The 24,867-nt window shown below is 39.7% G+C and overlaps 1 protein-coding gene across 3 annotated transcripts in view; it reads left to right on the top strand.

The window, feature by feature from the left end:
• The window catches only part of SLC25A13 (solute carrier family 25 member 13), a 100,718-nt gene extending 76,030 nt beyond the window's left edge, over positions 1 to 24,688 (top strand). For all 3 annotated transcript variants that reach the window (XM_051609500.1, XM_051609499.1, XM_051609502.1), the window contains 5 exons: positions 6,661 to 6,801; positions 18,421 to 18,559; positions 22,266 to 22,424; positions 22,505 to 22,595; positions 23,477 to 24,688. In XM_051609500.1, coding sequence (XP_051465460.1) covers positions 6,661 to 6,801; positions 18,421 to 18,559; positions 22,266 to 22,424; positions 22,505 to 22,595; positions 23,477 to 23,666 — 720 coding nt within the window. In that variant the 3' untranslated portion in view covers positions 23,667 to 24,688. The remainder of the gene's footprint in view (positions 1 to 6,660; positions 6,802 to 18,420; positions 18,560 to 22,265; positions 22,425 to 22,504; positions 22,596 to 23,476) is intronic.
• Positions 24,689 to 24,867: the final 179 nt, after the last annotated feature.

Raw genomic sequence — 24,867 nt, 5'->3', positions numbered from 1 at the left:
ACTGTAAAACAAGGAGTGATGCATAGGTTTAGTTTGATATGTTTCTAATAGCAAAACTGAACAATTCTCGACTCTTAAAAAGCCCAACAAACTTAATTAATATTCTTTCTATTTGAAACATATCTCTTTCCCCCTATTATATTAGAAATAATAACTGCAAAATTTTATATGAGCATATATTGCAGTTTAAAACCTGTATTTGTTTTGACAATTATATTTTAATATACATCCCTTTCTCCTATTACTCCTTCTTTCACTGGCAGTAAAATATTTTAGTGTGTACCAGTGCAGGTTCAAAAAAACCAAAACCAAAAACAAACAAACAAACAAACAAAAAGCCTCAAACTCAAATCAGGAATTAAAATCTAGCTTTCTGTGAGAAAAAGGAAGATATGTGTGATGTCACAGTAATTTATGATGTGACCAAGAAATAATGGGTCACCGTTTTAATACAGCTACCATGCCTTAAAGCTTGAGAGGTCTGTAAATCATTAAATGATTCTACAACTAGTCAAAATAGACAAGTAGAGCAGACAGAGCCAAATGTTAACATATTTGACAGGTCTGTAACTTAATTGCTTTTATAATGCCAATCAAGGAGGCTCCACTTAGATTTTTTGGCTAGGCTTCTGAGAACAGAATTACCTATAACACGGAAAATAGAAAATCCACGATTTCAGTTTTTTTCCCACTGCAGACTTGGTCAGTGCTTATAAACAAACCATACTCCTGTTTGTTTCTGTTTAGCCAGGTCGTTAATACACTTTTGTAGGACAATTGCTGCAACTTGTATCCCAGTCTTGGAAATCTGTCTGAAGCAGAAGTAGGAATGTACTTCTGTTTAGACTAATTGCAATCCTATTTATGAGCACTTCAACATGAGCATTTGAAGGAGCTTGCTTTACATTTTATATACACATGGATGTTAGTAAGACTGCAATTCTAGCAGTGTTCTCTGTTTGAGCTGCCCAAAGTAAAACCTTAGCCAGACCAAGAGAAGGCTGTCCTCAGAAGACAAGAAGGATTAGCTGAAGAAACACAGTTCCGCCTGAGCAGCATGAAAGCTGTTTCTGTGCTAGCCTGGTCAGGGTAGTGAAAAGCAGATGATTGAAGGCTCAGGAAATCTCCTCATGATCTGAAGAAAAGGTATTTTCTCTATGAACTCCCATTGCTAAAGAGCCTTATCAGAATTCTGTATAGATAGGACCACAGATGAGAGGACACAAAATAGCATGAGATGGCTTGTCTGAATTTTTGCAGCTTGGCTTTATCAGGAAAAAAGGTATCATAGAACCAAGCTTTTAAGAACCCAGTATGCTTTGCCCTTGACATAGAGTGCCACATAATTCAGGTTGTCACCTTTGAAATCTGTAAGAAAAACAGTCACTTTGGACAGATGCCTGTTACTCAGTAGCTCTTCCGGTAACAGGCAAGTCCTTAGTGAAATCGGCTCTGCAGCAGCTCAGCATAATTCATCTGATGCTCTTGGGATCTTTTGCCATGCAAACGCCAAGACTTTTAGAAGTAGTTTAAAGCACTGCAGTGGCACTCTGTAAATCTGGCTTCTGAGCCTTGTTCTGTTAGTATGTGATTTTGTGGTAAATCGTTGAATAGTTCTGTTGTAGTTGCCATTTATTATACAATGAGGATGGTAATTCTTCCATTCTTGCATCCCTTGAGTGCGTTTTTAATTTAGGGTTTTTTTTTATGACAGGGAACAATTTTTGTTTTGTGTCTATACAATGCTCAGCACTTTAGGAACCTTGACTTTAATTAGGATTAATGGATGCTAGCAAATGCACACAAAAACAAGCTGCATCTGACATCTGGCAAGGAGTAAGGGCCTGGGACAGTGTATGGTATTCAGTGTGACTGAATGTGTTAAACCGTTGACTAAAAATTTTGGAACTTGCACCTGCTTGTCTTTTTGTAAATGGAAGGAATAACTGAGACGTTGTAGATTATTTCTTTTGCAGAGGTTGATTTTGGGTAATGATATAATTTGCTTATGTATTTTAATGGTTGCCATTAATTGCTATAATTGCTATCCCTGGGTGTTATTGTTTGGAAATTGTTGGGAAATATTAACACTCTAATAGTAGTAGTAGTACTACTTTCTTAATCCATGGAACTGCAAAAGGTGATATGTGACAAGTTGGATGGGATGCAGAAGAAGGATCTAGGCTGACCCTAAATGCTTTTGGCTGAGAACAGGAAAAAGGCTATGATTTTAAGTAGATAATAAGGTTAATTAAAGGCACAAGTACAGTTGATGGCCAGTAGTGATTAAAGGAATAAAAGGTAGTACTTTCTTCTGGCATAGAAAACACAGAATTTTCTTCCAAAATTGCAAGCTCTATTCACTTCTGAATGTACACCAAAGCTTTCAAATGGAGATGTGAAAACCCGCGAAGAATTTGGTCTGGTGTGCTTATTTCTTATCTAATCTCGTAAGGACACAAAATGCAGACACATTAAAAAGAACAGTAATTTCTTGTCTTAGCGCAATGAGGGGGGTGAAAATCTGTTTATTTTCTAGTAAAGTTTCATTTGAACACATGAAGAAGTAGAAAACATTCTGACTTCTTAAACTGAAGTGTTGTTAAGCAGTTGTTACACTAGTTTTTTTCACTACAGAGTAGATTTTATTTCCTCGTGGACAAAAAAATTACCTGTACTATTTCTGCTTCTCCCTTCTATTGAGTAAAGCAGGAAAGTAGAAGGAAGCATGTGATAGACAGTAGTGTATGACTGTACAAGGCTATACTGCCATCGAGAGGTGTTAGGTGATATCATACCAAATGCAGAGCTGAAGAACTGCAAAAATGAAAAAAAAAAAACCAACAAAACCCAAACCAGATTGTTTTTAAAAAGTCCTGTGTGGATACATAGCTAGCTGTCCATGTGTTAAAGCACATGGAACATTTTAGAGGGGTGCAGGTTTCTAGCCATATGTATGAGTTGTTCTTGGATGACAGAGGTATTTCCCCTTTATTTTCTTGCTTTACATCAAACAAGACCGTAAGTGCTTGTGATTAGGCCAAGTGTTAAATTCTTTCAGGATAATATGTGCCCTTTACGGGCTCTTACAAATAATTTTCTATGCAGTACCTCTAGGTATCTACTCCAAGAAATAACTCAAAATTGCAGGTTTTATTTTGATCACATGATAATAACTGAAAAATAGCATATTTTCTTTAACAGATATTTTTTTTCTTTAAAAAATGAATAGAAGGATGCTAAGGACTTCAGAGTTTAGGGTATTCAAGTTTGTAACTTCAGTATAGAAAACTGCATGTAACCCATCTATATTAAACATTTGCTGGAGTTGTTTTTTGTGACACTTAGTGGAGAAATCATTACGCTTGAGCAACCTGTGCTTAAACTGTGTTTATTCTGGCCAAAAATGTAGTTTTCAAATTCTGACCTTTGGGAGCATACTTTGAAATTTTGAAATGAGATACACTTTCAGTTGCAAAAGAAGGTGATGTTCTTCATCTTCAGCTTTTGGCCAAAGAGAATGGATGAGCAGGATGATATGATGTGCTAATGTCTGTTTCTTCTCTAACCTTGAATATGGGAAAAAAATAGATTGATGTGATTCTTTCATTTCATTCACTATGCAAAAACTCAGAAAAAGAAGACGGAAGCTCTGCTGTTGTGAAGCAAGCTACTGATTTCACAGAATCCCAGAATGTTAGGGGTTGGAGACCAGGTTATCCGGAGACCCTCACAAGTTGTGTGTGTTACAGCTGGCAGGGGGATGCTTACATGCTGGGCATACAATTAACATCCTTACCTCAAATCCCCTACTTGTAAAACTAGAATCCTTGTACTTTCCTCACAGGAGCACTGGGAGGAAATAGCATTAATATTTATGAGACACTTGCATACTACGATGATGAATAACACAATAGGAGTTACCAGTACTAGACAAGCAAGAAATCATTTCATTAGGGAGTATAGTAGCCATCTCTGGTTTGCTTCCCCCCCCCCGATTTTGAGAGTAAGAAGCTGCAGTTACCAGCATCGATGGTTAAATAACAGAGTGATAAAAGCTCCCCACCAGGCGACTGTACTTGTTACTGCTAGAACTGCCTCTGCATGGGCTGATAAACCAGCCTTCCCCTCCATCGCAAAGCAGGCAGGTGGTAGAAACCCTCCTACTGAGACTCTCTGTCAGGTATTGTCTGGCTCATTGCTTTCAGTTATTCACCATTTGATTATATCTTTGATCAAATACAGAGAATGACAAGGGTTATTCAGGGAGTTCTGGGCTAGTTGTGGAAGGTCTTCATTGGAAATTTCCAATGTCTTTTGTTAGACATACTTTGTGGGCAGCAAAACCAGTAGTCCTTTCAGGAGTGTCTGGTGCATGCAGGTCTCAGTGTTTTAAAGATTTGGATGCAGCAAGTGTGATTGTATGAGGTGGGCAAGTAACAACATTCTCAATTTTCAAGTAGCAAGTTGAAGCAGAGGAAGTCTTGTGTGATTTAACCAGAGCCACAGACATCCAGTGCTGTACTGTTGATGCAGGCAGTTTGGATGTGCAAACAAACTTTTATATGTGCTAGCACCTGAAGTACTTCCCATTTGTTTGAATGCATAAATTATTTGCCTTTATTCTCCTTTAAAATCAGATAAATGTTTGTGTTTCCTTTCTTTATATATGGCATTCACTTATAAACACTTTTATAGATTTTTAAATTGCTTAGTGTTTTTGTGCATTAATAATAATAATAATAATTAAAAAAAAATAATTGTGGTTTTCCCATAGTGAAAAATAAAGGAACACTTCTCATGGAGCTATAGCACAATGAAGTGCAAGAATATCATACTGATGGAAAGCAGTTTCTTTGTGCTAATATAGGTTAGTTGATATGAGTTTTAAGTACTGTGTATCAGAGAAGAGCTGTGGTATAGCAAACTTGCAAATGAACATTATCACCTGCAATTGGGATTTTATCCTTTTTAGAGGAAAATGTGTGATGGCATGTGGGAATGCTTAATATTGGTAATACATACACCAAAATGTTTATTATATAGGAACTTGTAATTCATCATAAGGACCTTTCCAGGATTTTTCTTTTTTTGAGACTTTGCAAGATGAGTAGACAAGTAAAAGAAACAATTTTTTGTTTTGAATGCTTACTTACTTAATATCTTTCAGTTGAAGTGCAAAACTGAAGTCAGCCTATGTGCAAAATAGTTTATCAGTCTAATTTCTGATGGCAGCAAGAATAGCAGTTTTATATGTACCAGGATTCTGGTTTGGTAAAAGCAGTTAAATTACATTATGCCAATTTGAAAGTCAAAACCAGTTGAGTTACACAAGAGCATGCTTTTTCTGGTCAAAATAGGAAACATTTGGGATATTTTGGGGGTTATGTAAAGACTTTAATTTGTAACCACACTGTGTAGACAAGAGTAGTTGTTTGTGTGATTTGCCATTTCTTCAGCACATTATTTAAACTGTATTACTGTGCATATTTTTTATTTTGAATGATAGTTCATCTGAGCTATGATTAATTTTTTTAACATTTGGATAATTCAAAAAAGATGTTCAAATAGCGTTTATATACTAGACATGGCTACATGCAAGTACTTTTAAATGCAGCTTATTATGTTTTAGTCATTACCTTCTAGGAAAAAAAGTGTTTTTTGTTGTGGGTAGGGTGAGGGTTGCCCTTTGCATAATTTGTGTGATTCAGAACCTAGAGAAGAGCATAGCTATTGGGCCACATAATTAAGAAATTAACAGAAGTTAGAATGACACACTGAATTTGGGCCAGGTGGAGTTTGAATTAGTACTTTTCTGAGTACACTTAGGTAACCTTCATGTTACGTGTTCTTTCTTGTTTCCAATCTAGCAGAAATGTTATGCCCTACATTGCATGTTGTGAATGAGATTAACTTTGCAGAGAACTAGCAGGGAGGCTGAAATACTTGCCACTGTTGTGTTTAACCAACAAATGGAGACTGACACTTCAAAAAACATTTAGTGGTTCTTGATTAATAGAGTCCCTCAGTCTGGAGACCTTCTTTTCTTTATGCACAAATAATGATGTGGATCTCAGACTCTTGAATCAAACAGCACTTAATGGCACTGAAACTGGTAGTTCAGCAGCGTTTTTAAAAAATCACAGTCTATCTGCAGCTCTGGTCTTTGGAGTCCATGTGTTCTTTGTTTTATGAACTCATGCCAAAATTGAAAAAGCTTCTGCCAGACTTTTAACTTTTCAATAATATGTTTTCACTTTCTATATAATGGCATGCACATCTCAGTTTCTTTATTTAGTTACTAATTCTTCCTTTGATTTTATTAGTTGCTTTACAATGTTCTTGGCTTGACAGTATTGCATACATTTGTGTTGGTGAATGTCTTCCTGCAGCAGTAATTGAGCTGGTGTCTGCTGGATGTACTGCAGTGTCCTGCAGTGGTTGTCCTACTTCCTCTCTGTTTTTCCTGACCACTCATCATGTGGTGGAGTAGGTTTCTTACCTTGTGAGCTGCAGTTTATTCACAAATACTAAAACCCTTGTCCACTAATACCTTAACCGACTGCAGCAGGATTGAAAGTGTCTTCTCTTGTATGTCACAGGACATACACTGCCAAAAATGTAGGGGTTTAACATATTGATTCCACTTCTAATTTTCAGGCTGGAGGTTCTCAAGTCATCTTTACCAATCCACTGGAAATTGTCAAGATTCGATTACAGGTTGCTGGAGAAATTACTACTGGTCCACGGGTTAGTGCCCTCACTGTATTACGGGACTTAGGCTTCTTTGGCCTCTATAAGGTACGTGGGGTTTATATATGCATGAATTAAAAGCCAATTATTAATATTTCACATCAAAATATATTTTCATTATTCTTATAGACTTTCATAGATGGACGTAATTGTATTTTAAAAAATAAAACCTTACTGTGTGATATCTTGATTTTATATTTTTAACTGAGGGAAGAAACCATCTCATGTTTTTGAGCATGTTGTTCTTGTGGATATTACTAAGATTTCTTTTCTCACTTCAGCAGGTGTAAGTATTGTTCACTGAGGATTAGTTTGATTCCTGGTGTTCTGTCTGGTGTAAAAATAAACTCATTTTAATCTGTTTTATGATATAGAGCTTTCGGTTTTGGAGCTGAGCTTTTGCTCTTATGTGTTTGATTCAGCAACTTCCCAGATACTGTTGATTTGGTGATGGGAATTGTAGCACAGTACTAGTGAAGAAATACAGACAGTAGTGATGCTGGGACAACAGTGGGAGCCCAGCATAAAAATATATTTCTAAGGCAAGCTTCTCCTAGCTTCTTTAGAAGAATATTGCCACAAATAATATCCAAAAAGCTGCTTTTGTGAGTGCACACCACAAACTCTATAATTACACTTTGTACATTACTGTCCTCAGATACGTAAATTTGTAGGTTAGATTTAATGTTAGACTGCAGCACAATTAGAAACATCTTCTGTTTAATAGGATGTATGCTGCAAATAATTTAAAGGATTAACATCCTACCTTCTACTTTTAGATGAGGACAACTAGATATAGAGGAATATGAAAGGTCTTGGAGTACTTCGAGATAGCAAACATACGCAGTATTGAAATAAAAACTGCAGTGAATGCCATATACTACAGGGCACCGTGTCTTCAGATTCTGCAGCCTATTCCTCTGGAGAAAGCTTCCACACTACCCATTTGTCCCAGTATTTCCAGTGCAGCAGGCAGTATTTCTCAGTTTCTTATTTACAGCAGTTCAGTTGTAAATTGAAATGCTTCAAAACATACCAAATGAGCCCCATTCCCCTCCTTCACAATATTTAAATTTCATCTCCATTTTTAAGCATGCAGTCCTTTTAAATTGTTCTGTTAACATTACAAAGAGGGAGTCTGCCAGCGAGTAGATGTATGTATGCTTTGGCCTGGAGAGAAGTTGCCAGTCTGAATAGGATTTCATGGGGAGTTGTTTTCCCTTTAAATTGACTTGCTAATTTTTAGGTGTTTTACTGAAGCTCATGCTATTGTGTAACCTCCTAGTAAATAGCATTATGGTATTGATCAGGTCAACATTTACAACTGAAAACACGGATATGGTAAACAGTCTTGCATCCCTGAGGCTGTGCATGAATGGAGAGCAATCTTTTACTTGGACTAGAGTGATGAGCTAGTTTACTAAAGTTAGCATTGTTTAGATGGTTTGTTTTCCTGAATACCTGCTTTTTGTAGCTAGGCAGAATTTGCTATAGTTTTCCATTATTAAATGATATTAATGTCTTGGGTCATATTATGAATTATTTCTGTTTTCTGGAACCGGTGAAAATTTGTAAGGAATACACCTGAACAGGAGCTGGTTACAGCATTGAAACTGGCAGTTATTTCATCACAAGCTACACAGTTTCATTGGTTCATTCATTAAGTCCATTTACCTCCACAAAAAAAAAGCCACAGAAGGGTTTCGTTTTGGAATTACTGTTGTTGTCTCTGTCTCTCTCCGTCCCACTCCTTGTGTTCATGTTCTTTTTGTGTCCAGTTTGGCTTCATTGCCTACGAAAACTTGACTTATGTGACAGAACTAGAGAATTTAACCTGGCAGTCACAGTCATCTGTCCAGATGAGCACAGGCCAGATCAGAAGGCTTGTGTCCAAGTGCACCCTTATTAGTCATGGCTGGTTCTGTCATTGGGCAGGTTTCTGCTGTTGTCCACCAGACACTTTGGCACTGTAGCAAAAAAAAAGCAGTTCTATCTGCCCCCTCTCCCATAAGCTCACAAGAGTGTTAGTGCAGCCACATAACTACCTGGAATAGGAGACTCATTAAAACTAAGGCCCCCTCCTCCTTACATATCAGTTTATTCTGAACCCAGAGCAGCTCACTCTGTAGCTCCCCAGGATGGTTGTAGACAGGTGAAGGGAGGAATGGCTTCATGGCACAGGGAACCCATCAGTTTGTATTAGAGGAGTTTTGTGCTGCCTCACGGTGTTTGTGGAGCAGTGGTGTTAGAGGCAAAAGCAGTCCTCTCCTGAATGCTGGTGCGGAAGCTGGGAGTGCTGGTGAGGCCATGGAGGGATTAATAACCATTGCATCAAAGCCACCAGCCCCATTAATTGCTACCCAGAAGCATCAATGCTGTAAAATTAATTTCTAGATGAGGCTAGATTTGGTAGATGCTGCCTTCTCTGGTGGTGCTTCTAGTAAATTAATTTAGGGAATACAATGACCAAGTGAACAAAAAATAAGAATAATAAATATTCTACTAATGAGAACCGGGGTATCTTGATACATTTGGAATGTCTGTACTCTAAGACTATAAAACAGGAATGAGGATTTTGAGTCTGCCTCAGTACTTTTCATCCTATTCACTCTAACAGGAACAACTCTCTCATTTGTATCTTGAGTCTTTGTTTTAGCTTCTTTATCTTTTGTGTCTCAAGACACAAGGCTTTTATTTCAAGCCCTGGCTGTACTTATTTTAGTACATCTAAGTAAGACTTCATACATACTGCTGCAGGAGAACAAGAATAGATACCTGTTTTAGAAAACGAGTTTTATTTGTGAATCTTGGAGTTTGTTTATAGGCCTGTTGGGCCTTCATGTAGGTATTCCTGTTTAAACACTGGTCTAGCTTAGCCATGATTTAGGACCAGCTGGTAAACTTTCTTTTGCAAGTATTGAAAGCAAAATTGTAGACTTTTCATTTGAAGAGTATTTATTGGAAAAAAATGAATTTTTTTCTTTAAGTTTTCTTTTAAAAAAAAGTGTTTTCACAATCCAAAATTGAAATGTGATTTGATTTTACAGTTTATAACAAGTGCTTTTGTTTTCATTTTTTTTCTGTTTGGTATGGCCTGAATTTATTTTCTGTTGTTATTTTTTCTTTTGTGGCCAAAAAAAAAAAAAAGGTAACTACTGCATCAGTTTTCGTTCAAGACCATAATGTTCCTCCTTTTCCAGTTTACTTGTTAGAAATTCTTTTAAAACTTTTCTAAGAAGGGTTGACTTCAGCTTTCTACAGCAGTTTCCACCACTGACCACCCAGATAATTAACTTCTGATATCTGAGTTATCAAGATATCAAGAGGCTGTAGTGCTGTGTCCCTGGAAAAGGTGAAGATGGCCACTGTCTAGATGAGGCCAAGTAGGGCAGGGTAGTATGAGAAGAAGAACAGAGGGTCAGGATCCTCTGTTGCTTACAGAACTTCCTTAAGGTCCTCCTTTAGATGGGGAGAAAAGGGATTCCCTCATCTAACAGTGGGCTGGTGAAATGCACAGAGAGCAAAGATCAGCTCTTTGTCGTACTGCCAGCACTGAAGAAAATGTGCTTTCTATAAAGATAGAATACATGGAGGGATATCACGTATTTAACAGGAAGATTGATCCCAAAAGACATGATGTTAACTTGAAACCAATATTACCATAATTACTATTTTTCAAAATAGGAGCACAGATATTTTTAAGCGGTTGTTCTTTTGTGATGAATGAGAACCTTACCAGTCAGCCTGCAAGCTCATAGTAGAGCTGAAGTGTTTCCATTGCTCGTTATTGTGAGTTTACTTCTGTGTCAATAAGTTACAAACCTCCTAAATCAAGAGTGGTCATTCAGTCTGCTGCACACTGGCTTTTATGTTTCTCTCGCTCCGCTTTGGTGCTGTTTTGCTTACCACATTGCAAGGCCTGCAGTGAAAATTCTCTTTTCCCAGTTCAAAAATAAATCATCTTGAAAGCTGTTCTTACCACCATAGATCAATCCAGCATGCTCTGCCTAGTTCCGGTGAATCTTTTGTGCTGAAATATGGGTGAAAATCTGTAAGAGTCCCATACAGTAGTCAGCAGGGAAGAATGTACTTTCATTAATTATAACTGCAGCCAGAAGATGCGAAGAATTACGTATGTTGGTCTTAGCTTCATGAGGCAAATTCCTGCATGTCTTAACAAGATCTGCTGCTTCTTGTTTGAATTCTTGTATTTTGTATTAATTTCTACCTATGAAGTGCTTTCTGTGGATTTTAAAACAAAATACCCACACACCCCTGATGTAGGTAATGCCAGTGTTCCTGTCTTGCATTAATGGAGAAAACGAAAGCACGGACAAATAAATCTTACGTCTCATTGTCAACAAATTAACAAAGGAAACACTATGTAAACCCTTTTTGCATCCAGCTGAGTGAATCTTGTATTGATTATGATTGTAATTATCCCAGCATTCTAGTCCAAATGAATAGCCGGTTGAGGATCATAGAGAAGCTGGGTTGATTAGTTTTGATGCCCCTCTATATTAGTGAGATTAATATTATTTTGGGTCATTCATGGGCATGTTAACGTGGTGCTCTGCTGTGCTTCTGACACCAAATAATTCATAGTAGTACTCTGCTGAGATCTGTGCTCTGTTCCACTCGCACACTTGATGTTAGACTCAGAATAATTTGTTCTGAAAGCCAGTCTGGAGGTTATCTTGGCAACCCAACCCAGTATTTGACCAGCTTCATGGTTTAAATCAAACAAACAAAACAAAAAAACCACTTTTTCTCCTGCCTAACTGGAATTGGCTGTGCTCCAGCTTCTCCATTGCCTCTAAACCTTCCACTGTGCACCTCCCAGAAGAGCTGTCTTCCCTGCACCCTTCCTTTAAGTAGCTGAAGAGAGCAGTAAGGCCTTTCCCTAGCCTTCTCTTCCTCAGAGTTGAGCACACTAAGTTCCCTCTTTATATGCCATGGGCTGCTTTCAAGGCCCTGCACTGGACTAACTCCAATGTGGCAATGTCTTTCTTGTACTGGAGAGACCAGAACTAGACACGAGACTCCAGATGTGGTCTCACCAGTGCTGAATGGAGGGGAATAATCACTTCCTTTGCACCCTTGCAACTGCAGCCCAAGGTGTGGCTAGCTGTCTTCACTGCAAAGAAGCATTGCTGACCCACATTCAGCTTGGCCACCAGTACCTTCCAGGCCTTTTCTCCAAAGCTGCTTTCTGGTCACTCATCCTCAGTGTATACCGTTGCACAGGGCTATTTCAGGCCAGATGCAAAATCCTTTGTGTTTGCTGATTCAGACTTCATTATGTTCCTGCCAGCATATTTCTCCATCCTTTGAGGTCTCTCTGAGTAGCAACCTTGTGCCATCAGACACTAGCTATTCTCCTGATTCAGTTCCATTCACTAATCTGCTGAGATTGCAGTTCATGCTCCACTGATCTAGCTATGAAGATACTATGCAGACCATCTCAAAAGCTAAGGTGCACAACATCCATTTCTGTGTCCTTATCCACAGGTCTGGCAAACAGGTTGGTCAGCAGTGATTTGGTAATCCATATGGGTTATTCCCAATCTCCCTCATGTCCTTTGTATGCTTGGAAGAGGCTTCCAGGAGCATTTGCTCCGTAAAACTCCCAGGGACAACAGCTTGTAGTTTCCCAGACTTTCCAGCTTGAAGTTTTTCTCCTTCTTGCTCTTCTTCAAGATGAGTGTGATGTTTGTCTTCTTCCAGTCATCAGAACTCCCTTGACTGACTTGACCTTTTGAGGGTAATAACAGCCTCACAGTGACATCAGCCAGCTGTCTTGACACCATTGGAGGTATCTCTTCTGGTCTCATGGATTGTGCGTGTGCAGATGGCTTAAGTGTTCTGTCTGTAGGAAATGCTGTGCTTCTGCAGACTTCTCTGGTGAGCTCGTGGAGCTGAGAGTCCTTAGGGCAGATTTTACTAGTAAAACACAAAGACAGAAGTAATTTCTCTGCATTTTCCATGTTCTTTTTCACTATGTTTCCTGCCCTCATTGAGCAACAGCCTCACTGTTTATTTAGTTGTCCTTTTGCTGCTGATGTGTTTACAGAAGCCCATTTTACTCCCCCTTCACATCTCCTACTAGATCCAACTCCAGCTGACCCTCGACTTTCCTGACTCAATTGCTCCATTCCCAAGCAGAGGTTCTGTATTTCTCTTGGGTAGCCCAGGTATGGGCCTCCTTCCGCCTCCTTTTTTCTTTCTGCATTTGAGCTCAATCATGAGTTCCCTTTGCATTCATTCTGGCCTTCTGACATGGTTGCTCAGCCTTCTGCACAGTGGAATGGACCATCCTAGTGCTTTGAGGAGAATGTCCTTGAAGATCAGTATTATCTTGGCTTGTACCTTTGTAACTCAAAAAGTTTTTATTTTGAGGAAAGTTGCTATCACAGTGCATAGAGGTCCAGGTCAGATAATTTAGATCTCCTCTCCTTCTCTTCTTTCCTCACTGAAGAACTAAAGACCAGTAGGTCTGGAAAAACAGATGGGATTTTTCATTTCAACTAAATGCCCATCATAGTAAGTGCATCAATTTAAAGTCAAAGCTTCCTCCCAGCCTCACTGCACCTTCATGGGGTGTTCAGATACTAGCAATTCTGTAATGATATGCAGCTCAGAAATAAAATGCCTGTTAATTGCAGCAATAAAAAGATTTGACACACACAGCTCGTTAGACTAACCACTGAGTTGAGCCCCTGTAGGCAAAAAAATTTTCTGCCTTTGCCTAGAATTCTGAACTCCTTGTGTAAATAAGTATTTTAAAACTTCTCAAAACCCAGATGCTCCTTTGGGGAGACAGATAACAGCACTTTTGCAGAAGGAATTTGTTTCCTCTGTCTGTTTCTGACAGTAGTTGTTGCTGTGAAAGCACCAGGGCATGGAAGCTTACAACCAGTAAATTCTTCTTTGGCTACAGATGTTTTGTAGATGACAGAAATATAGAGACAACATATCCCAGTCAGGGAAAATATAATCTAACCTAATACAAAATGCCATTTGTGTTGACAGGAACTGGAAAGGATATAGTTTGGGTTTCCAATATTTTTAATAATTTTTATTTAATTTTGGTCACAGTTGAATATTGAAGTGATTGTACAGGATTAGCTAATATAGTTTCTGTCTTCTGCCCATCTTGCACCATAATATACATCAAGTCCAGTTAAGAGTCAGTTGAATTTGTATTGGTTTCAAAAAACATCTTTAAAGTGCTAACATAAACACACATTTTAAGTACACCTACTTACTTTGTACATCATAGATATTCATATCCATATATCTACTGTAAAATGTCTAGTAAAATATTACTATTTTTATAAATAAACACTCTGAATAGTGCTTTACAGCATAACAGATAGTGCCACTCTATAATTTTGCACAACAAAGTTATTCTGTAATCCCAAGAAGACGGTAAATAATATGGAAGTAAAAGATCTTTGAGAAAGAATACCTTGGCCATGGTCATGTTCATGATACAATTACTAGAAGATATTTAGCTTAGATTTGTGCTTTGGCTGATATTGCTAACACAGTTTGCATTTCCAAAACTAGTCAGAAAAGCTTCCAAAAATCTCTTCATTTTTTTTTAACAACTTCATTAACGGGTTCCTGGTGTGTTGACCTGGAAAGTGTAATCTCAGGTGACAGGATGTGTGTACCAAGCTCCTGCCTGGTCGCTTTGGTAACAGCTGAGGTATTTCACCTCTTGCAGTTATGGGTTTACAGCAGCATGATAAACATAAGAAACAGAGTACCAGAAGTTTAGAGTTACACTGATTTCATCCACTATGACTTTTTGTGACTGTGTTCTCATATGTGCTCTTCAGAAATGTCTTTGAAAATCACAAAAAAAAGCCCTTCCAACTAAGAAGCACTACGATTTTTGTCTGCAAACTGAATCTTGAGTTGCTGGCATAGCATTTGAAATCAGCACTTTATTCCTCTAACTGAAAGTGTTTAATGAGTTTCATATTTTGGTTGATATAAATATACGTGAATAAAAACCTATACCAGCTTTTAAGGCAATGTCATTTTACAGTAGCAAAAACTACAGCCCTTGAAAGCAAATGCCAGTAATATTTGACTGACTGTTAAAAAACCTGTTAGGTACTGTTAGGGTTCCGATTCCAAAGGGTTAAATCTGTAAGTAAAACCCAAGAAGAATGCAAAATGATCAAGAAATGACATGCTGCCTATTGTTTGTAGCTATAGGATCAAAATAACAATTATACATGCCAAATAAATTCTAAACCTGTAAAGGAGAAAAAGAGGGGGTGGCTGTAAGTACAGGTGCCAGAAGCATTAAATAACCCTCTCAGACAAGGTGCACCACTGTTGTCTTGAATGCTGCTAGGTCCCCCCAGTCTGGCATTTTTCCCCCTGCACTAGACAATGTGCATTCACTGCAGGAGACTAGGTTAAGCCTGCGTCTCCCAGACCTGCCGGCTCCTTCTGCCCAACCCGACACAGAGGTGCCTTTGTCAGTATAATTACCCTCCCCTTGTAGTAGAAATAGTTTGTTTAGAGCCTTATTTGCAGGTAGAGCTGGTATAAGCAGGAATTAGCATGCTAAAGAACCTGCCCCAGCACTGACTTGGGTTTATTTATCCCAATCTTTGACAATCAGGGTTTTTTTTGCCTCCGTTGATTTATTCAGTGAGATACTACCCGAGATTAAGAGCTTTAAGGTTATTAAAGAGACTGAAGGTGGGAGCCAACTGACTGTTGTGTGAGGGAGGCGCATGTCATGGTGTGTAGGATCTCCCAACAATTTCATGCCTGGCAGGTCTGCGCCTTGGCTGTCAGAATAAACTAGGGCGGATGATCCTTACAGCTTTCTGGGGATTGATTAAAACTCCTTTTGGCTTTCAGCACGTTGTCCACATCAAAAAGGTGCGAGAAGTAAAATAAATGTTTCTTTTGCTTTTCAAGATACTGTGGCCAATCTCCCTAAGCCTTCCTAATTGGCCTGGGCTGGTTGCGGATGATTAACTTGAAGTTAAATGAGGCCTGCTTTTAAACATGCTTTCCCAGACTTTAAACAGAGCAATGGGGGAAAACTTTAGGCTGTTGCGATGTTGGACCAAAGCCAAGCTGGGTTATTATTAAAGTGGATCCAAGTTTTGATCCAGGTTTTGTTTACACTGAGCCAACTAAGTTGATGGACATCCCTCCCTCTCTGCCTACCCGAACATACATTATTAGGGATATTAACTATATGCCATTTCTGGCCCATGAAAAAGAGCCTTTTAATGAAGGGAGGAATATTAGCAGCTAAGAGTTAAGAGTTGCTCACATATTCAGAGTTTATTGATTTCCTTAAGTTATTTTAACTATGTCAAGATATTTCAAAGTATGAAAAAAATGCAGAGGAAAAAATGTGTGCAGTGTTTAATGACAACATGGCAAAGAAAATAAAACTAATGTGCCCTGAGGGCAAAGGCAGTGAGGAGATTTGCTCTGAGGAAAAGCATGCTCTAAAAATACATCTTTGAAGAAACCATGTTGGTCTGTGAATGTTTCGTTAGTGAGTTTCATCATTTTTCTGTGACTAAATACAGTGCAGATGTTTGATAATTAAAAAGTTGCTTTTTCATACAGAACGTGGTAAAATCTTAGTATTTTCTTTTATGTGAAGATTAAAGGTAAACTGAAAAAAGGGATTCTGTTGCACACGAGAAGCCAGAATTCTCATGTCTCTGGTGAATACAAAAGATTCCCCATCTCTGTGCCCTCAACATAAAGTGTATGGGCTTTGCAGGCAGTTTTGAGAGGAGAATCCAGCCCAGCATCACTTTATTCCATAGCTGATAGCCCCATTCAGTGTGGGTGAACAGTGGAGCGGCTTCCAGTGCTGCTTTGAGTTCCTTTATGGCATTCCTCAGTGTATCCAGAAAGCCATAATGAGAACCAGCAACTGGCAGCATAAATCAGACAAATGAAGCTGAGCAACAAGGCAAAGGGTCTTAACAGCAGGAGTCATTAACCTCCAAACTGACTGTCAGGGAAAGCGGTTGGTTCTCTGTCCGAAAACATCAAGAAATAAGCTGAGAAAATGTGGTGGCGGCAAGCAGCTGTGGTTGGAGCAGAGCATATTGTGCTCACCGTGCTTGGTAACTGAGCCTGTGACACATAAAGTCTAACTAGAGATCAAATGGCTGTTTTCAGAGAAATCTTTCTTTTCTCAGAGGCATTCTTTGCCTGCAAACTGCACTTGTTAGCCTGTCCTGCAAGCTGGCTGGCAGGACCTGGTTTTCCTGTCATGTGTCCTGCCTGCCCACCCATGCCTTGCCTCTCTGAAGGGTGACTTTCCAGTTTTTCTGACACCTTGTGGCTCTTGCATCTTTGCTCAAGAAACAGCATCTACCTTAGATAAGCACTATATTTTAACTGCTATCATGGTACAAGCTAAACTTGCAGATATGTCCAGTCATATAATTAGATTTAAATTCTGTGGATACTGTCATGTCCCCTCTGAAATGTCTAGCACTGAGCCATGCCCCGGTAGACCTGCACGCAAGAGAAGTACAGCAACAAGGGCACCCCAGAAGGGATTATGGATGAGCCTCAAGCAGTTTCAGCACAGCTCCACCCTCTTTTCAAAGAGAAGAGGCTTAGGCTTATCTGCAAACCATTTCTTTCTCAAGCTCTGAAGATTTTACGCATTTTCCAGAGCAACTTCCTGTCTGTGCCTTTCTGCCAGTCTCAGGACTGATGTGTTCAGGCTTTGGTGTCCTCTGATCTACATAATGAGGAAGGGCAGATTGCAAGTCCGTTTTGCTGTTGGAACATTGATATAATTTCATATTTTATTTTATTTTGGTTGCCTCCCCTAGTGGCTTTTTTGCTTTCCTCTTTGCTTGAAAAACAATTAATTATTTACTGCTATCCCAAAACTTTCCTGGCCTGTTTGCCACCCCATTAGGTTTGAAGCCAGCTATGTTGCTGGTAACTTTGTTGTCTGTTTGTACCCTTTACAAAACTGATAGCAAGGCAAATTTAAGAGTAAGAGCTGAAACTTACTTGAAACAACTTGTATCCCTGATCACCTGTACTTCAAAAATCACAAGTCATCATGTTACTGTTCTGCGAAAGAGTTGGTGTTAAGGCCCTAGTCTCTTTCTTTGCTTCTTTCTCTCAATTTATTTTGCATTATCAATTGCAATATCTGCATAGATGCTTGGACTGGGCACTCTTTTCCCTGAAGTATTTATTGTAAGAGGGAATGAGAGGGGACAGACCTTTCCTGTGGCTCAGCCTTCTTCACCACATCCTAAACTCCCACTACAGGTGCATGGCTACAATGTGAACTATTTAAAATTCTGCAAAGGTGCTAGCAAGGTTTACTCTAACACATGACGTTTTCTCTGTTACCAGCAAGTAGCTACAGTACTAGGGAGTGAGGAAGAACAAGTAGACAAGATAAATACTATGACAGAAATCACTGAATGTAGAAACAACACACAGACCCTCCTCGGCAGGGTAAAATACATAAATCTCTCAAAATTTGGAGAGAAGAAACTGCTTTTTCTATAAGCCCTTTGCAACAAAACAAAAAAAATTACAATGTTGCTCTCTTCTCTGGTGCTCATAGTTCAACATGTTAAATTTGCTTATTCTCCAAACTTCTTCTCTCTTTCAACACAGGGTGCTAAGGCGTGTTTTTTGCGTGACATCCCTTTCTCTGCCATTTACTTCCCCTGTTATGCTCATTTGAAAGCTTCATTTGCAAATGAAGATGGGAGGGTTAGCCCTGGAAATCTGCTCTTGGCTGGATCAATAGCTGGTAAGTGCCCAGATTTCATTTTTGCATGCCACTATATTGCATCTGCAGCACAGTACTGGCAGCAAGAACTTTGGAAAGCTCATAAAAACTGTATGTGTTTTGCAAGCTTGTGCCCAAGTAACAGAAAGCTACCATGCTGTGGAGTGAGTTGATGTTAAAAATAAAGATACTGTTAAATTCCTGGTAAAATCACAGTGGTCAGGAGGAAAAGCAAAGGGAAAGATTTAAATGATGATGTTTTGTCACCATAGATTATCTTTCTTTGTGAAGTTACTGTGCTGTTTTTGTTTTGGTTGGCTAACTGGTAAAGTTTTGTTGAAATGGTTTCTAAATAAAATCACAGCATTTGTTAAATTCTTTATGATCAAAGGCATCTTGAATTTTGGTATGTGGAGTCCAAAAGCCATATTAGCCATACAGCTCTCCAAACACAATGACATCACCTGTGACAAAATGATGACAATTACTTGCTACCCACAGTATCCCATGCATTTTTGTGGCTTTGTGATGAATATTACCATTATTTTTAATATAAATATAATAAACAAAACAGAAAAGCTTGAAAACATTTCTGCTAGTATATCCAGATATAACAGAGATGCTGAGTCTGATCTTGAGCACTTGCTCATTTCAGTCTGCTACATAATGGATAGGAGAGCCAAATCATGCTTAACTTGTCACAGATGTATTTATCTTAAGCGTCAGAGCCTAAGGGAAAAGACAGAGACACTCTTTGTAGCCTCAGCTTGCCTTTGTGTCTGCTGCATAGCTGGTCCCTGGTAGGGCACCCAACTTCTACACCCAAAGGGTCCCACCATTTGGTAACTGCCTGCTACGTTTAAGGTTTTCCCTTCAGGAAACAAATGAGATTGAACATTTTTGCAACAAGACCTCTAGGGGAGTGTGTAGCAAGCAGGAGGGCTCCCATCAGCTGGGATTTCCATCGTGTTCATTGGGGGCTGCTTGGTCTCTCTGAGCTGCAGCCAAGTTCTTCCTCCAGCACGGCCCCTGACAGGCTGCTGCAACTTGCCAGGTGATGGAGTGGCATGAATCCAGTACAGATAGGTGGTTGGTGGTTTAGCTGTGTTTTCTCATTTGATTTTAAGCTTTCTTCTCCCTGGGGAAAGTGTTCTTGGTCAGGACACAGGAGCTGTCTCTTGAAGAGCCAGGAATCTTGTATGGTCACTGTCTGGGCTTAGGACATAGCTAAAGCCTGATGGTGCAGATCAGTTAGTCTGTCTTGTTGAATCCTATAGCTCCAGCTCTGGGTTTGCTCAGTATTCAGTAGCTTGTAGTCCAGAGGCATTGACTTTGGACTCAGGAAACCAGCTGTGTTCAAATGATTGGTGCTTAAAAACCCTTTATCCTCTCCCCTCCTCCTCCCCAAATCAGAGCCAGCCTCCAAGCTCCCAGCAGGAGCTTACAGCCAGCTTATTTCTCACCCATTTTAATGGAACAAAACAATTTTTGAACTTTAGATCATATTTACAGACTTGAAATATAAGCTGGCATTTTTAAGCCAAGTAATTTCTTAGATTTTCCTATTTTTCTCTTTCTAGCCATTGTCAGGTGATTGCAGACTGAGATAACCATCCCTTTGAAGCTCAGGCACAGAAGCAGTCTTTATTGTTGCTGATATGGCTTACCAAAATAGCTGTAAAGTTAATTTTATCCAGTGCTTCCTGTGAATCCCATCCTAGGTTAACTCTCATGAGCAAATTAGAGTGTTAAAGAGACAACACTCAACATACTGTTTACAAAAACAAGGAATTTATTTTATTGGGTACAAGTAAATCTGGTGGGATGTGTCTGCTGTTTTGCCACCAGAAAGTCATAGGGAAGACAAAACAAAACCCAACCCCACCATCTCTGAAATGCTGGCTTGGTCTCTGGACTGAGGTCTCTGCTCTGGCCGGGGATCTCACCTGGTCACCTGACCTCAGGTGTCTGCATGAGCTCCATCTAGGTTTGAGAAATTCTGCCTTTCCACAGTCCCAGCGTGCTGGGATGTTCCAGCTGGCCATGCTCAGATGCACACCTGCATCCTTTGCTAGTGGGTGTTGCCTTCTGCTGGGTGTATGTCCTTCCATTTTGTTCTTGCTAGGGACACATGCAATGTGCCTGTCATCTCGCTTGATCTGCTTCTGGCTTTCACTGTTCACCAGATGTCCCAACCAGTTGTGTCACAGCATTTTCTGAGATGATTCTAATATCAGCTACAGGATCTCTCCTTAATTTGCTCCATCTGCTTATTGCCTCCATGAACTTCCTTCTCCTCCCCTCACTCTTTTTTATGGTCAGCTCCTGCTGTGCCATTTGTCTCATTCCGATTGTGAGCTCCTTACAGCAGCAACCTGTAAATTTTTATTTGTCTGTAGAAGTCTTTTGTCCTGTACACATAGCTCCTAAAAACAGGACTTAAAACATCTTTAACTGCAAAATATCCTCAATAATAAGGAATGAGGAATATGGAGATGGAAGTCAACATGTAGCAAGCAGAATTGTTTCTAAGTACATCCTTTGGTTTTCCTTGAAACACTGGTTGGCTTTTGAAGGACAAAAGTCCAGCTTTAAATTGAAGACTCGGCCAATATCCTGGTATGGGTAAGGCTAAGCAAAGAGGAATTTCAACATTTATGGAGTTCAGAAGCCCTTACCAGGTTTTAGCACTTGCCTGCCAGACTGACCACTGTGCAAGATCAGCTTGTGCTTTATTTTGAAGGGTCTGGGAGGGGAGGAGGACTTCTTATTTTGGTGATAATGCACATGCTTACATCTCTCAGAGCAGTCTGCAAGAAGGCTGCTCTGGTGCTTGAAGCCAGACCATGTTGGTTTGGACAAAAGTTGTTACAGAGTTATTAAGCCTACAAAAAAAAAAAAAAAAAAAAAGCAGAGGAGATTTATGCATCTACATCTGACCGAGTTGGTTTGGAACAGATGCAGAATGGAAAAGTAATAAAACCATAAGAGACAGTGTCTTCTGGGTACAGTCTCAGTGCTTTTTTTTTTTGGCTTTTTTCTTTTTTTTTCCCAATTCTAAACATGGGCAGTTTGGATAGGAATGATTTTAGAAATACCACCCACTGGTAATTTAGTATTTTTTGCTTTCAGCTGATTATCCGCCAGGGTAAATGTAAGTCTTCCTCCAAATGTTCTGCTGAGGATGTCAGCTGTGGCTTTGCAGCTGAGCAGTCTGCCATTCCTCATGAGAAGAATGACCTTTTTTTCAGACTTCAGCTCTCGTGCCTTGCTGAAGTTGCAGGGTGTAATCTGGTTCTTGGTGACATTGCTGCATCGGGGTGTGTGTGTGTGTGATTGTGTGTGCAGGCTGTTCCAGCACAGTGTGCAACCAGAATGCCAGGAACCACAGAGAGGCGTGAAAAGGAAAGGGGAAGATAAGACTTCACCTTCAAAAACTTCGTGCTTATTAACTGTGCAAGTTTTTGGTTAGCACTGAAAAATCCATCCCGTGCCTCCCAGCTTGGCAGGAAGTATGGGATACGGTTGTTGCTCTAGGAGAAGCTCTCTCTGAGTGAAGCCATGTCCACAATGGCTGCCTCTTGTTGCTTGGTCTCCTTCTCGCTTCTGCTTAAAGCCAGTGTGACTGGGTTCTTCTGACAAAGGCATGGTTATCCCTGGGTAAACGAGGTGTGTAGCATATGTCACAAGTTGGTGGCAGCCACCTGATGGGATTTGTGTTGTGTAGGTATGCCTGCAGCTTCTCTGGTGACCCCTGCGGATGTCATCAAAACAAGGCTACAGGTGGCAGCCCGGGCAGGACAGACCACCTACAGTGGTGTTGTAGACTGCTTTGCGAAGATCCTTCGAGAGGAAGGTCCCAAGGCTCTGTGGAAAGGAGCAGGAGGTGTGTAAAAGACCTTTAATTACAAAGTGGTTTCTAGTTGTCTTTTTTGTCACTTACTAATTCTTTTATTTTCTTTTCAGCTCGTGTATTTCGATCTTCTCCTCAGTTTGGTGTAACTCTGGTGACTTATGAGCTACTGCAGAGATGGTTTTATGTGGACTTTGGGGGAGTGTAAGTATATGGTGTTGCCTGGGACCCTGAAGCTGCACTGGGTTCATTGTGGATCTTGGTACTCCTTGCTGTGTCAGAGTCAGGATCTGGCTATCGCAGAGGGCACTTTGCAAAGGCTTTGTAAATATTATTTAAGCCACGCTGCACTGGTGGAGGTCAGGATGATATTCCAGTAGCTGTTTTGCAGCAAGACATTACCATGTGTTACATCACTGTTACAAGCTGGGGACCTGTGTTAGTATAAACAGAGACAGTGAGAGGTTAAATAATGGGCTGGGGATATAACTGCAGGGGAAATGTGACGCCTGCTGGGTCAGGATATGCTGCGCTGGGTTAGCACCCTCGTTAGTTTGGTGGAGGAGCTGTGCCCCTGATTAGGCAGGTCATTTGACATCCAAGAAAGAGTGTAGGTGTCACCAAGTCCAAAACCGATTTGTTGGAGCTTCATCTCTGCCTCCTGTCTTCATTGATGATACAGATGGATGTTTAACATGATCCCAGGAGCAGCTGCAGATCATTTCCAAAGCCTTGGGGACAGAAGTTTGAAAGCCACCACAGAAATTACTTAAACTGTCCTAGGTTCCTGGATTGGTTGTGCACTGTAGCAAAGACTTAGGAACCTTTGCTCCCCCACACTGCAGTTTGGATTAATGCACTACAAATGTTACCGGGATTTGGCCATCCTCACTGAACATGAAGGCTCCTAACTGTTCTGGGAGGTTTTAAACCAGGGTATTTCTCATTACATTGTAGCATTCAATTTAGTTACTTCCTGGGAAGTACACTCAGATGTCTCATTCAGCTGACTTGAGGGAGAAGATTTTTACAAATCCTGGTTTTACTTTATGGAAATTCATTTATTATTTTTATTTTTTTTGCAGAAAACCAGCTGGATCAGAGCCAGTTCCTAAATCTAGGATCACGCTCCCTGCTCCTAACCCTGACCATGTGGGTGGTTATAAATTGGCAGTTGCCACTTTTGCAGGGATTGAAAACAAGTTTGGACTTTACCTACCTCGGTTTAAGCCATCGCCACCTACCTCAAAAGCTGCTGCAGCAGTAGGACCCTAAGTTTATTGCTGTAGATTTTTCGTTATTAGTTGGGAAAGAGCCACTTTTCTAATTGGTTAATACTTGGTTCCTTTAGCTTCTCATCACATAAAAGTTTAGCTTCATTTGAGTTTTAAGGCCATTTTCATCTTCAGTTGTAATCATTTGTCTTTGTGCTTCCTTAACCAGATCACTGTGAAATTCTTACCAGTTGTTTTAAGTTTGGGACCATGAATGTATTTGTCCACATCTGACATGTGCTTGTGTTGGGAAGACACTAATTTTAGGTTCTGTTTCTTGGGGAGGGCTGGGTGAGAGCTGTGAACCCGACCATCTTACAGGCAGTGCTCAGCTGCAGATCAGCAGGGCGGACGTCACACATCGTCACTCAAACGGAAAGTCTCAGTGGATATCACGGTGCTCAGAGCGGAAAGATTCTGACTGTAAATTGGTTATAAACTTAGTGCTTGTCTGTAGAGGTCAGCAAATATGTACCCGGTACCTAAGTATGCTAGTCCAGCTTCAACTTTTTAAATATGTACACGCACAAGTTCTGTTTCTGGATTGTATTATGAAGCTTTTATGCGGAACATGTTTTTGTAATGGAAACCACATTTATAAATGTTTAGCGGTTGTATTATGTTACTGGTATCAAAATGCTCAAAAGAAAGTGTTATTGTCCATAGTCTTTGCACTTTATGGCAGAACTTTTGGCATTCTACTACATATACAAGGAAATTTCATAACTAGGTGCCTATCTTGGGTTGCTGGTGTTTGGAATTCAGTTTGTATATGCACTTCTATAGTGAAACGCTGCTTGTTTAAATAATTGCAATAGAAAATTCATGCACTGTATCAATGGTACCTGCCTTAACTGCTGGCTTGTAACTGGCAAATAGGTGGTTTCAGATTCTTATTTACTTCATCGACTCAAAAAAGATTAAAATACTCTAAACTAAAAGATTTTACTTAATTTTTTGGTGCCTTGCACAGTGTTTAGAAATTATGTATTTATGAAGATAGAAATAAACTTTTCAAACAGATGCACACATGGTATTCTGTTACAGAAACAGCACAGTACATAAAATGTCTTCTTCAGCCTCAGTTACAAAGTTGGGTTAAGATAAAGTTAATATTTGGACATGCAGGCTATAAAAAATATCTGCAGCTTGAGAACAAATTACCTGAATTTCCCTGGGTAGAAAGACATCTGTTGGTGTAG

Source organism: Apus apus, chromosome 2 (assembly GCF_020740795.1).
Source record: "Apus apus isolate bApuApu2 chromosome 2, bApuApu2.pri.cur, whole genome shotgun sequence".
In the NCBI taxonomy this organism is placed as follows: Eukaryota; Metazoa; Chordata; class Aves; order Apodiformes; family Apodidae; genus Apus; species Apus apus.
This window is presented reverse-complemented; position numbering and strand designations above follow the sequence as displayed.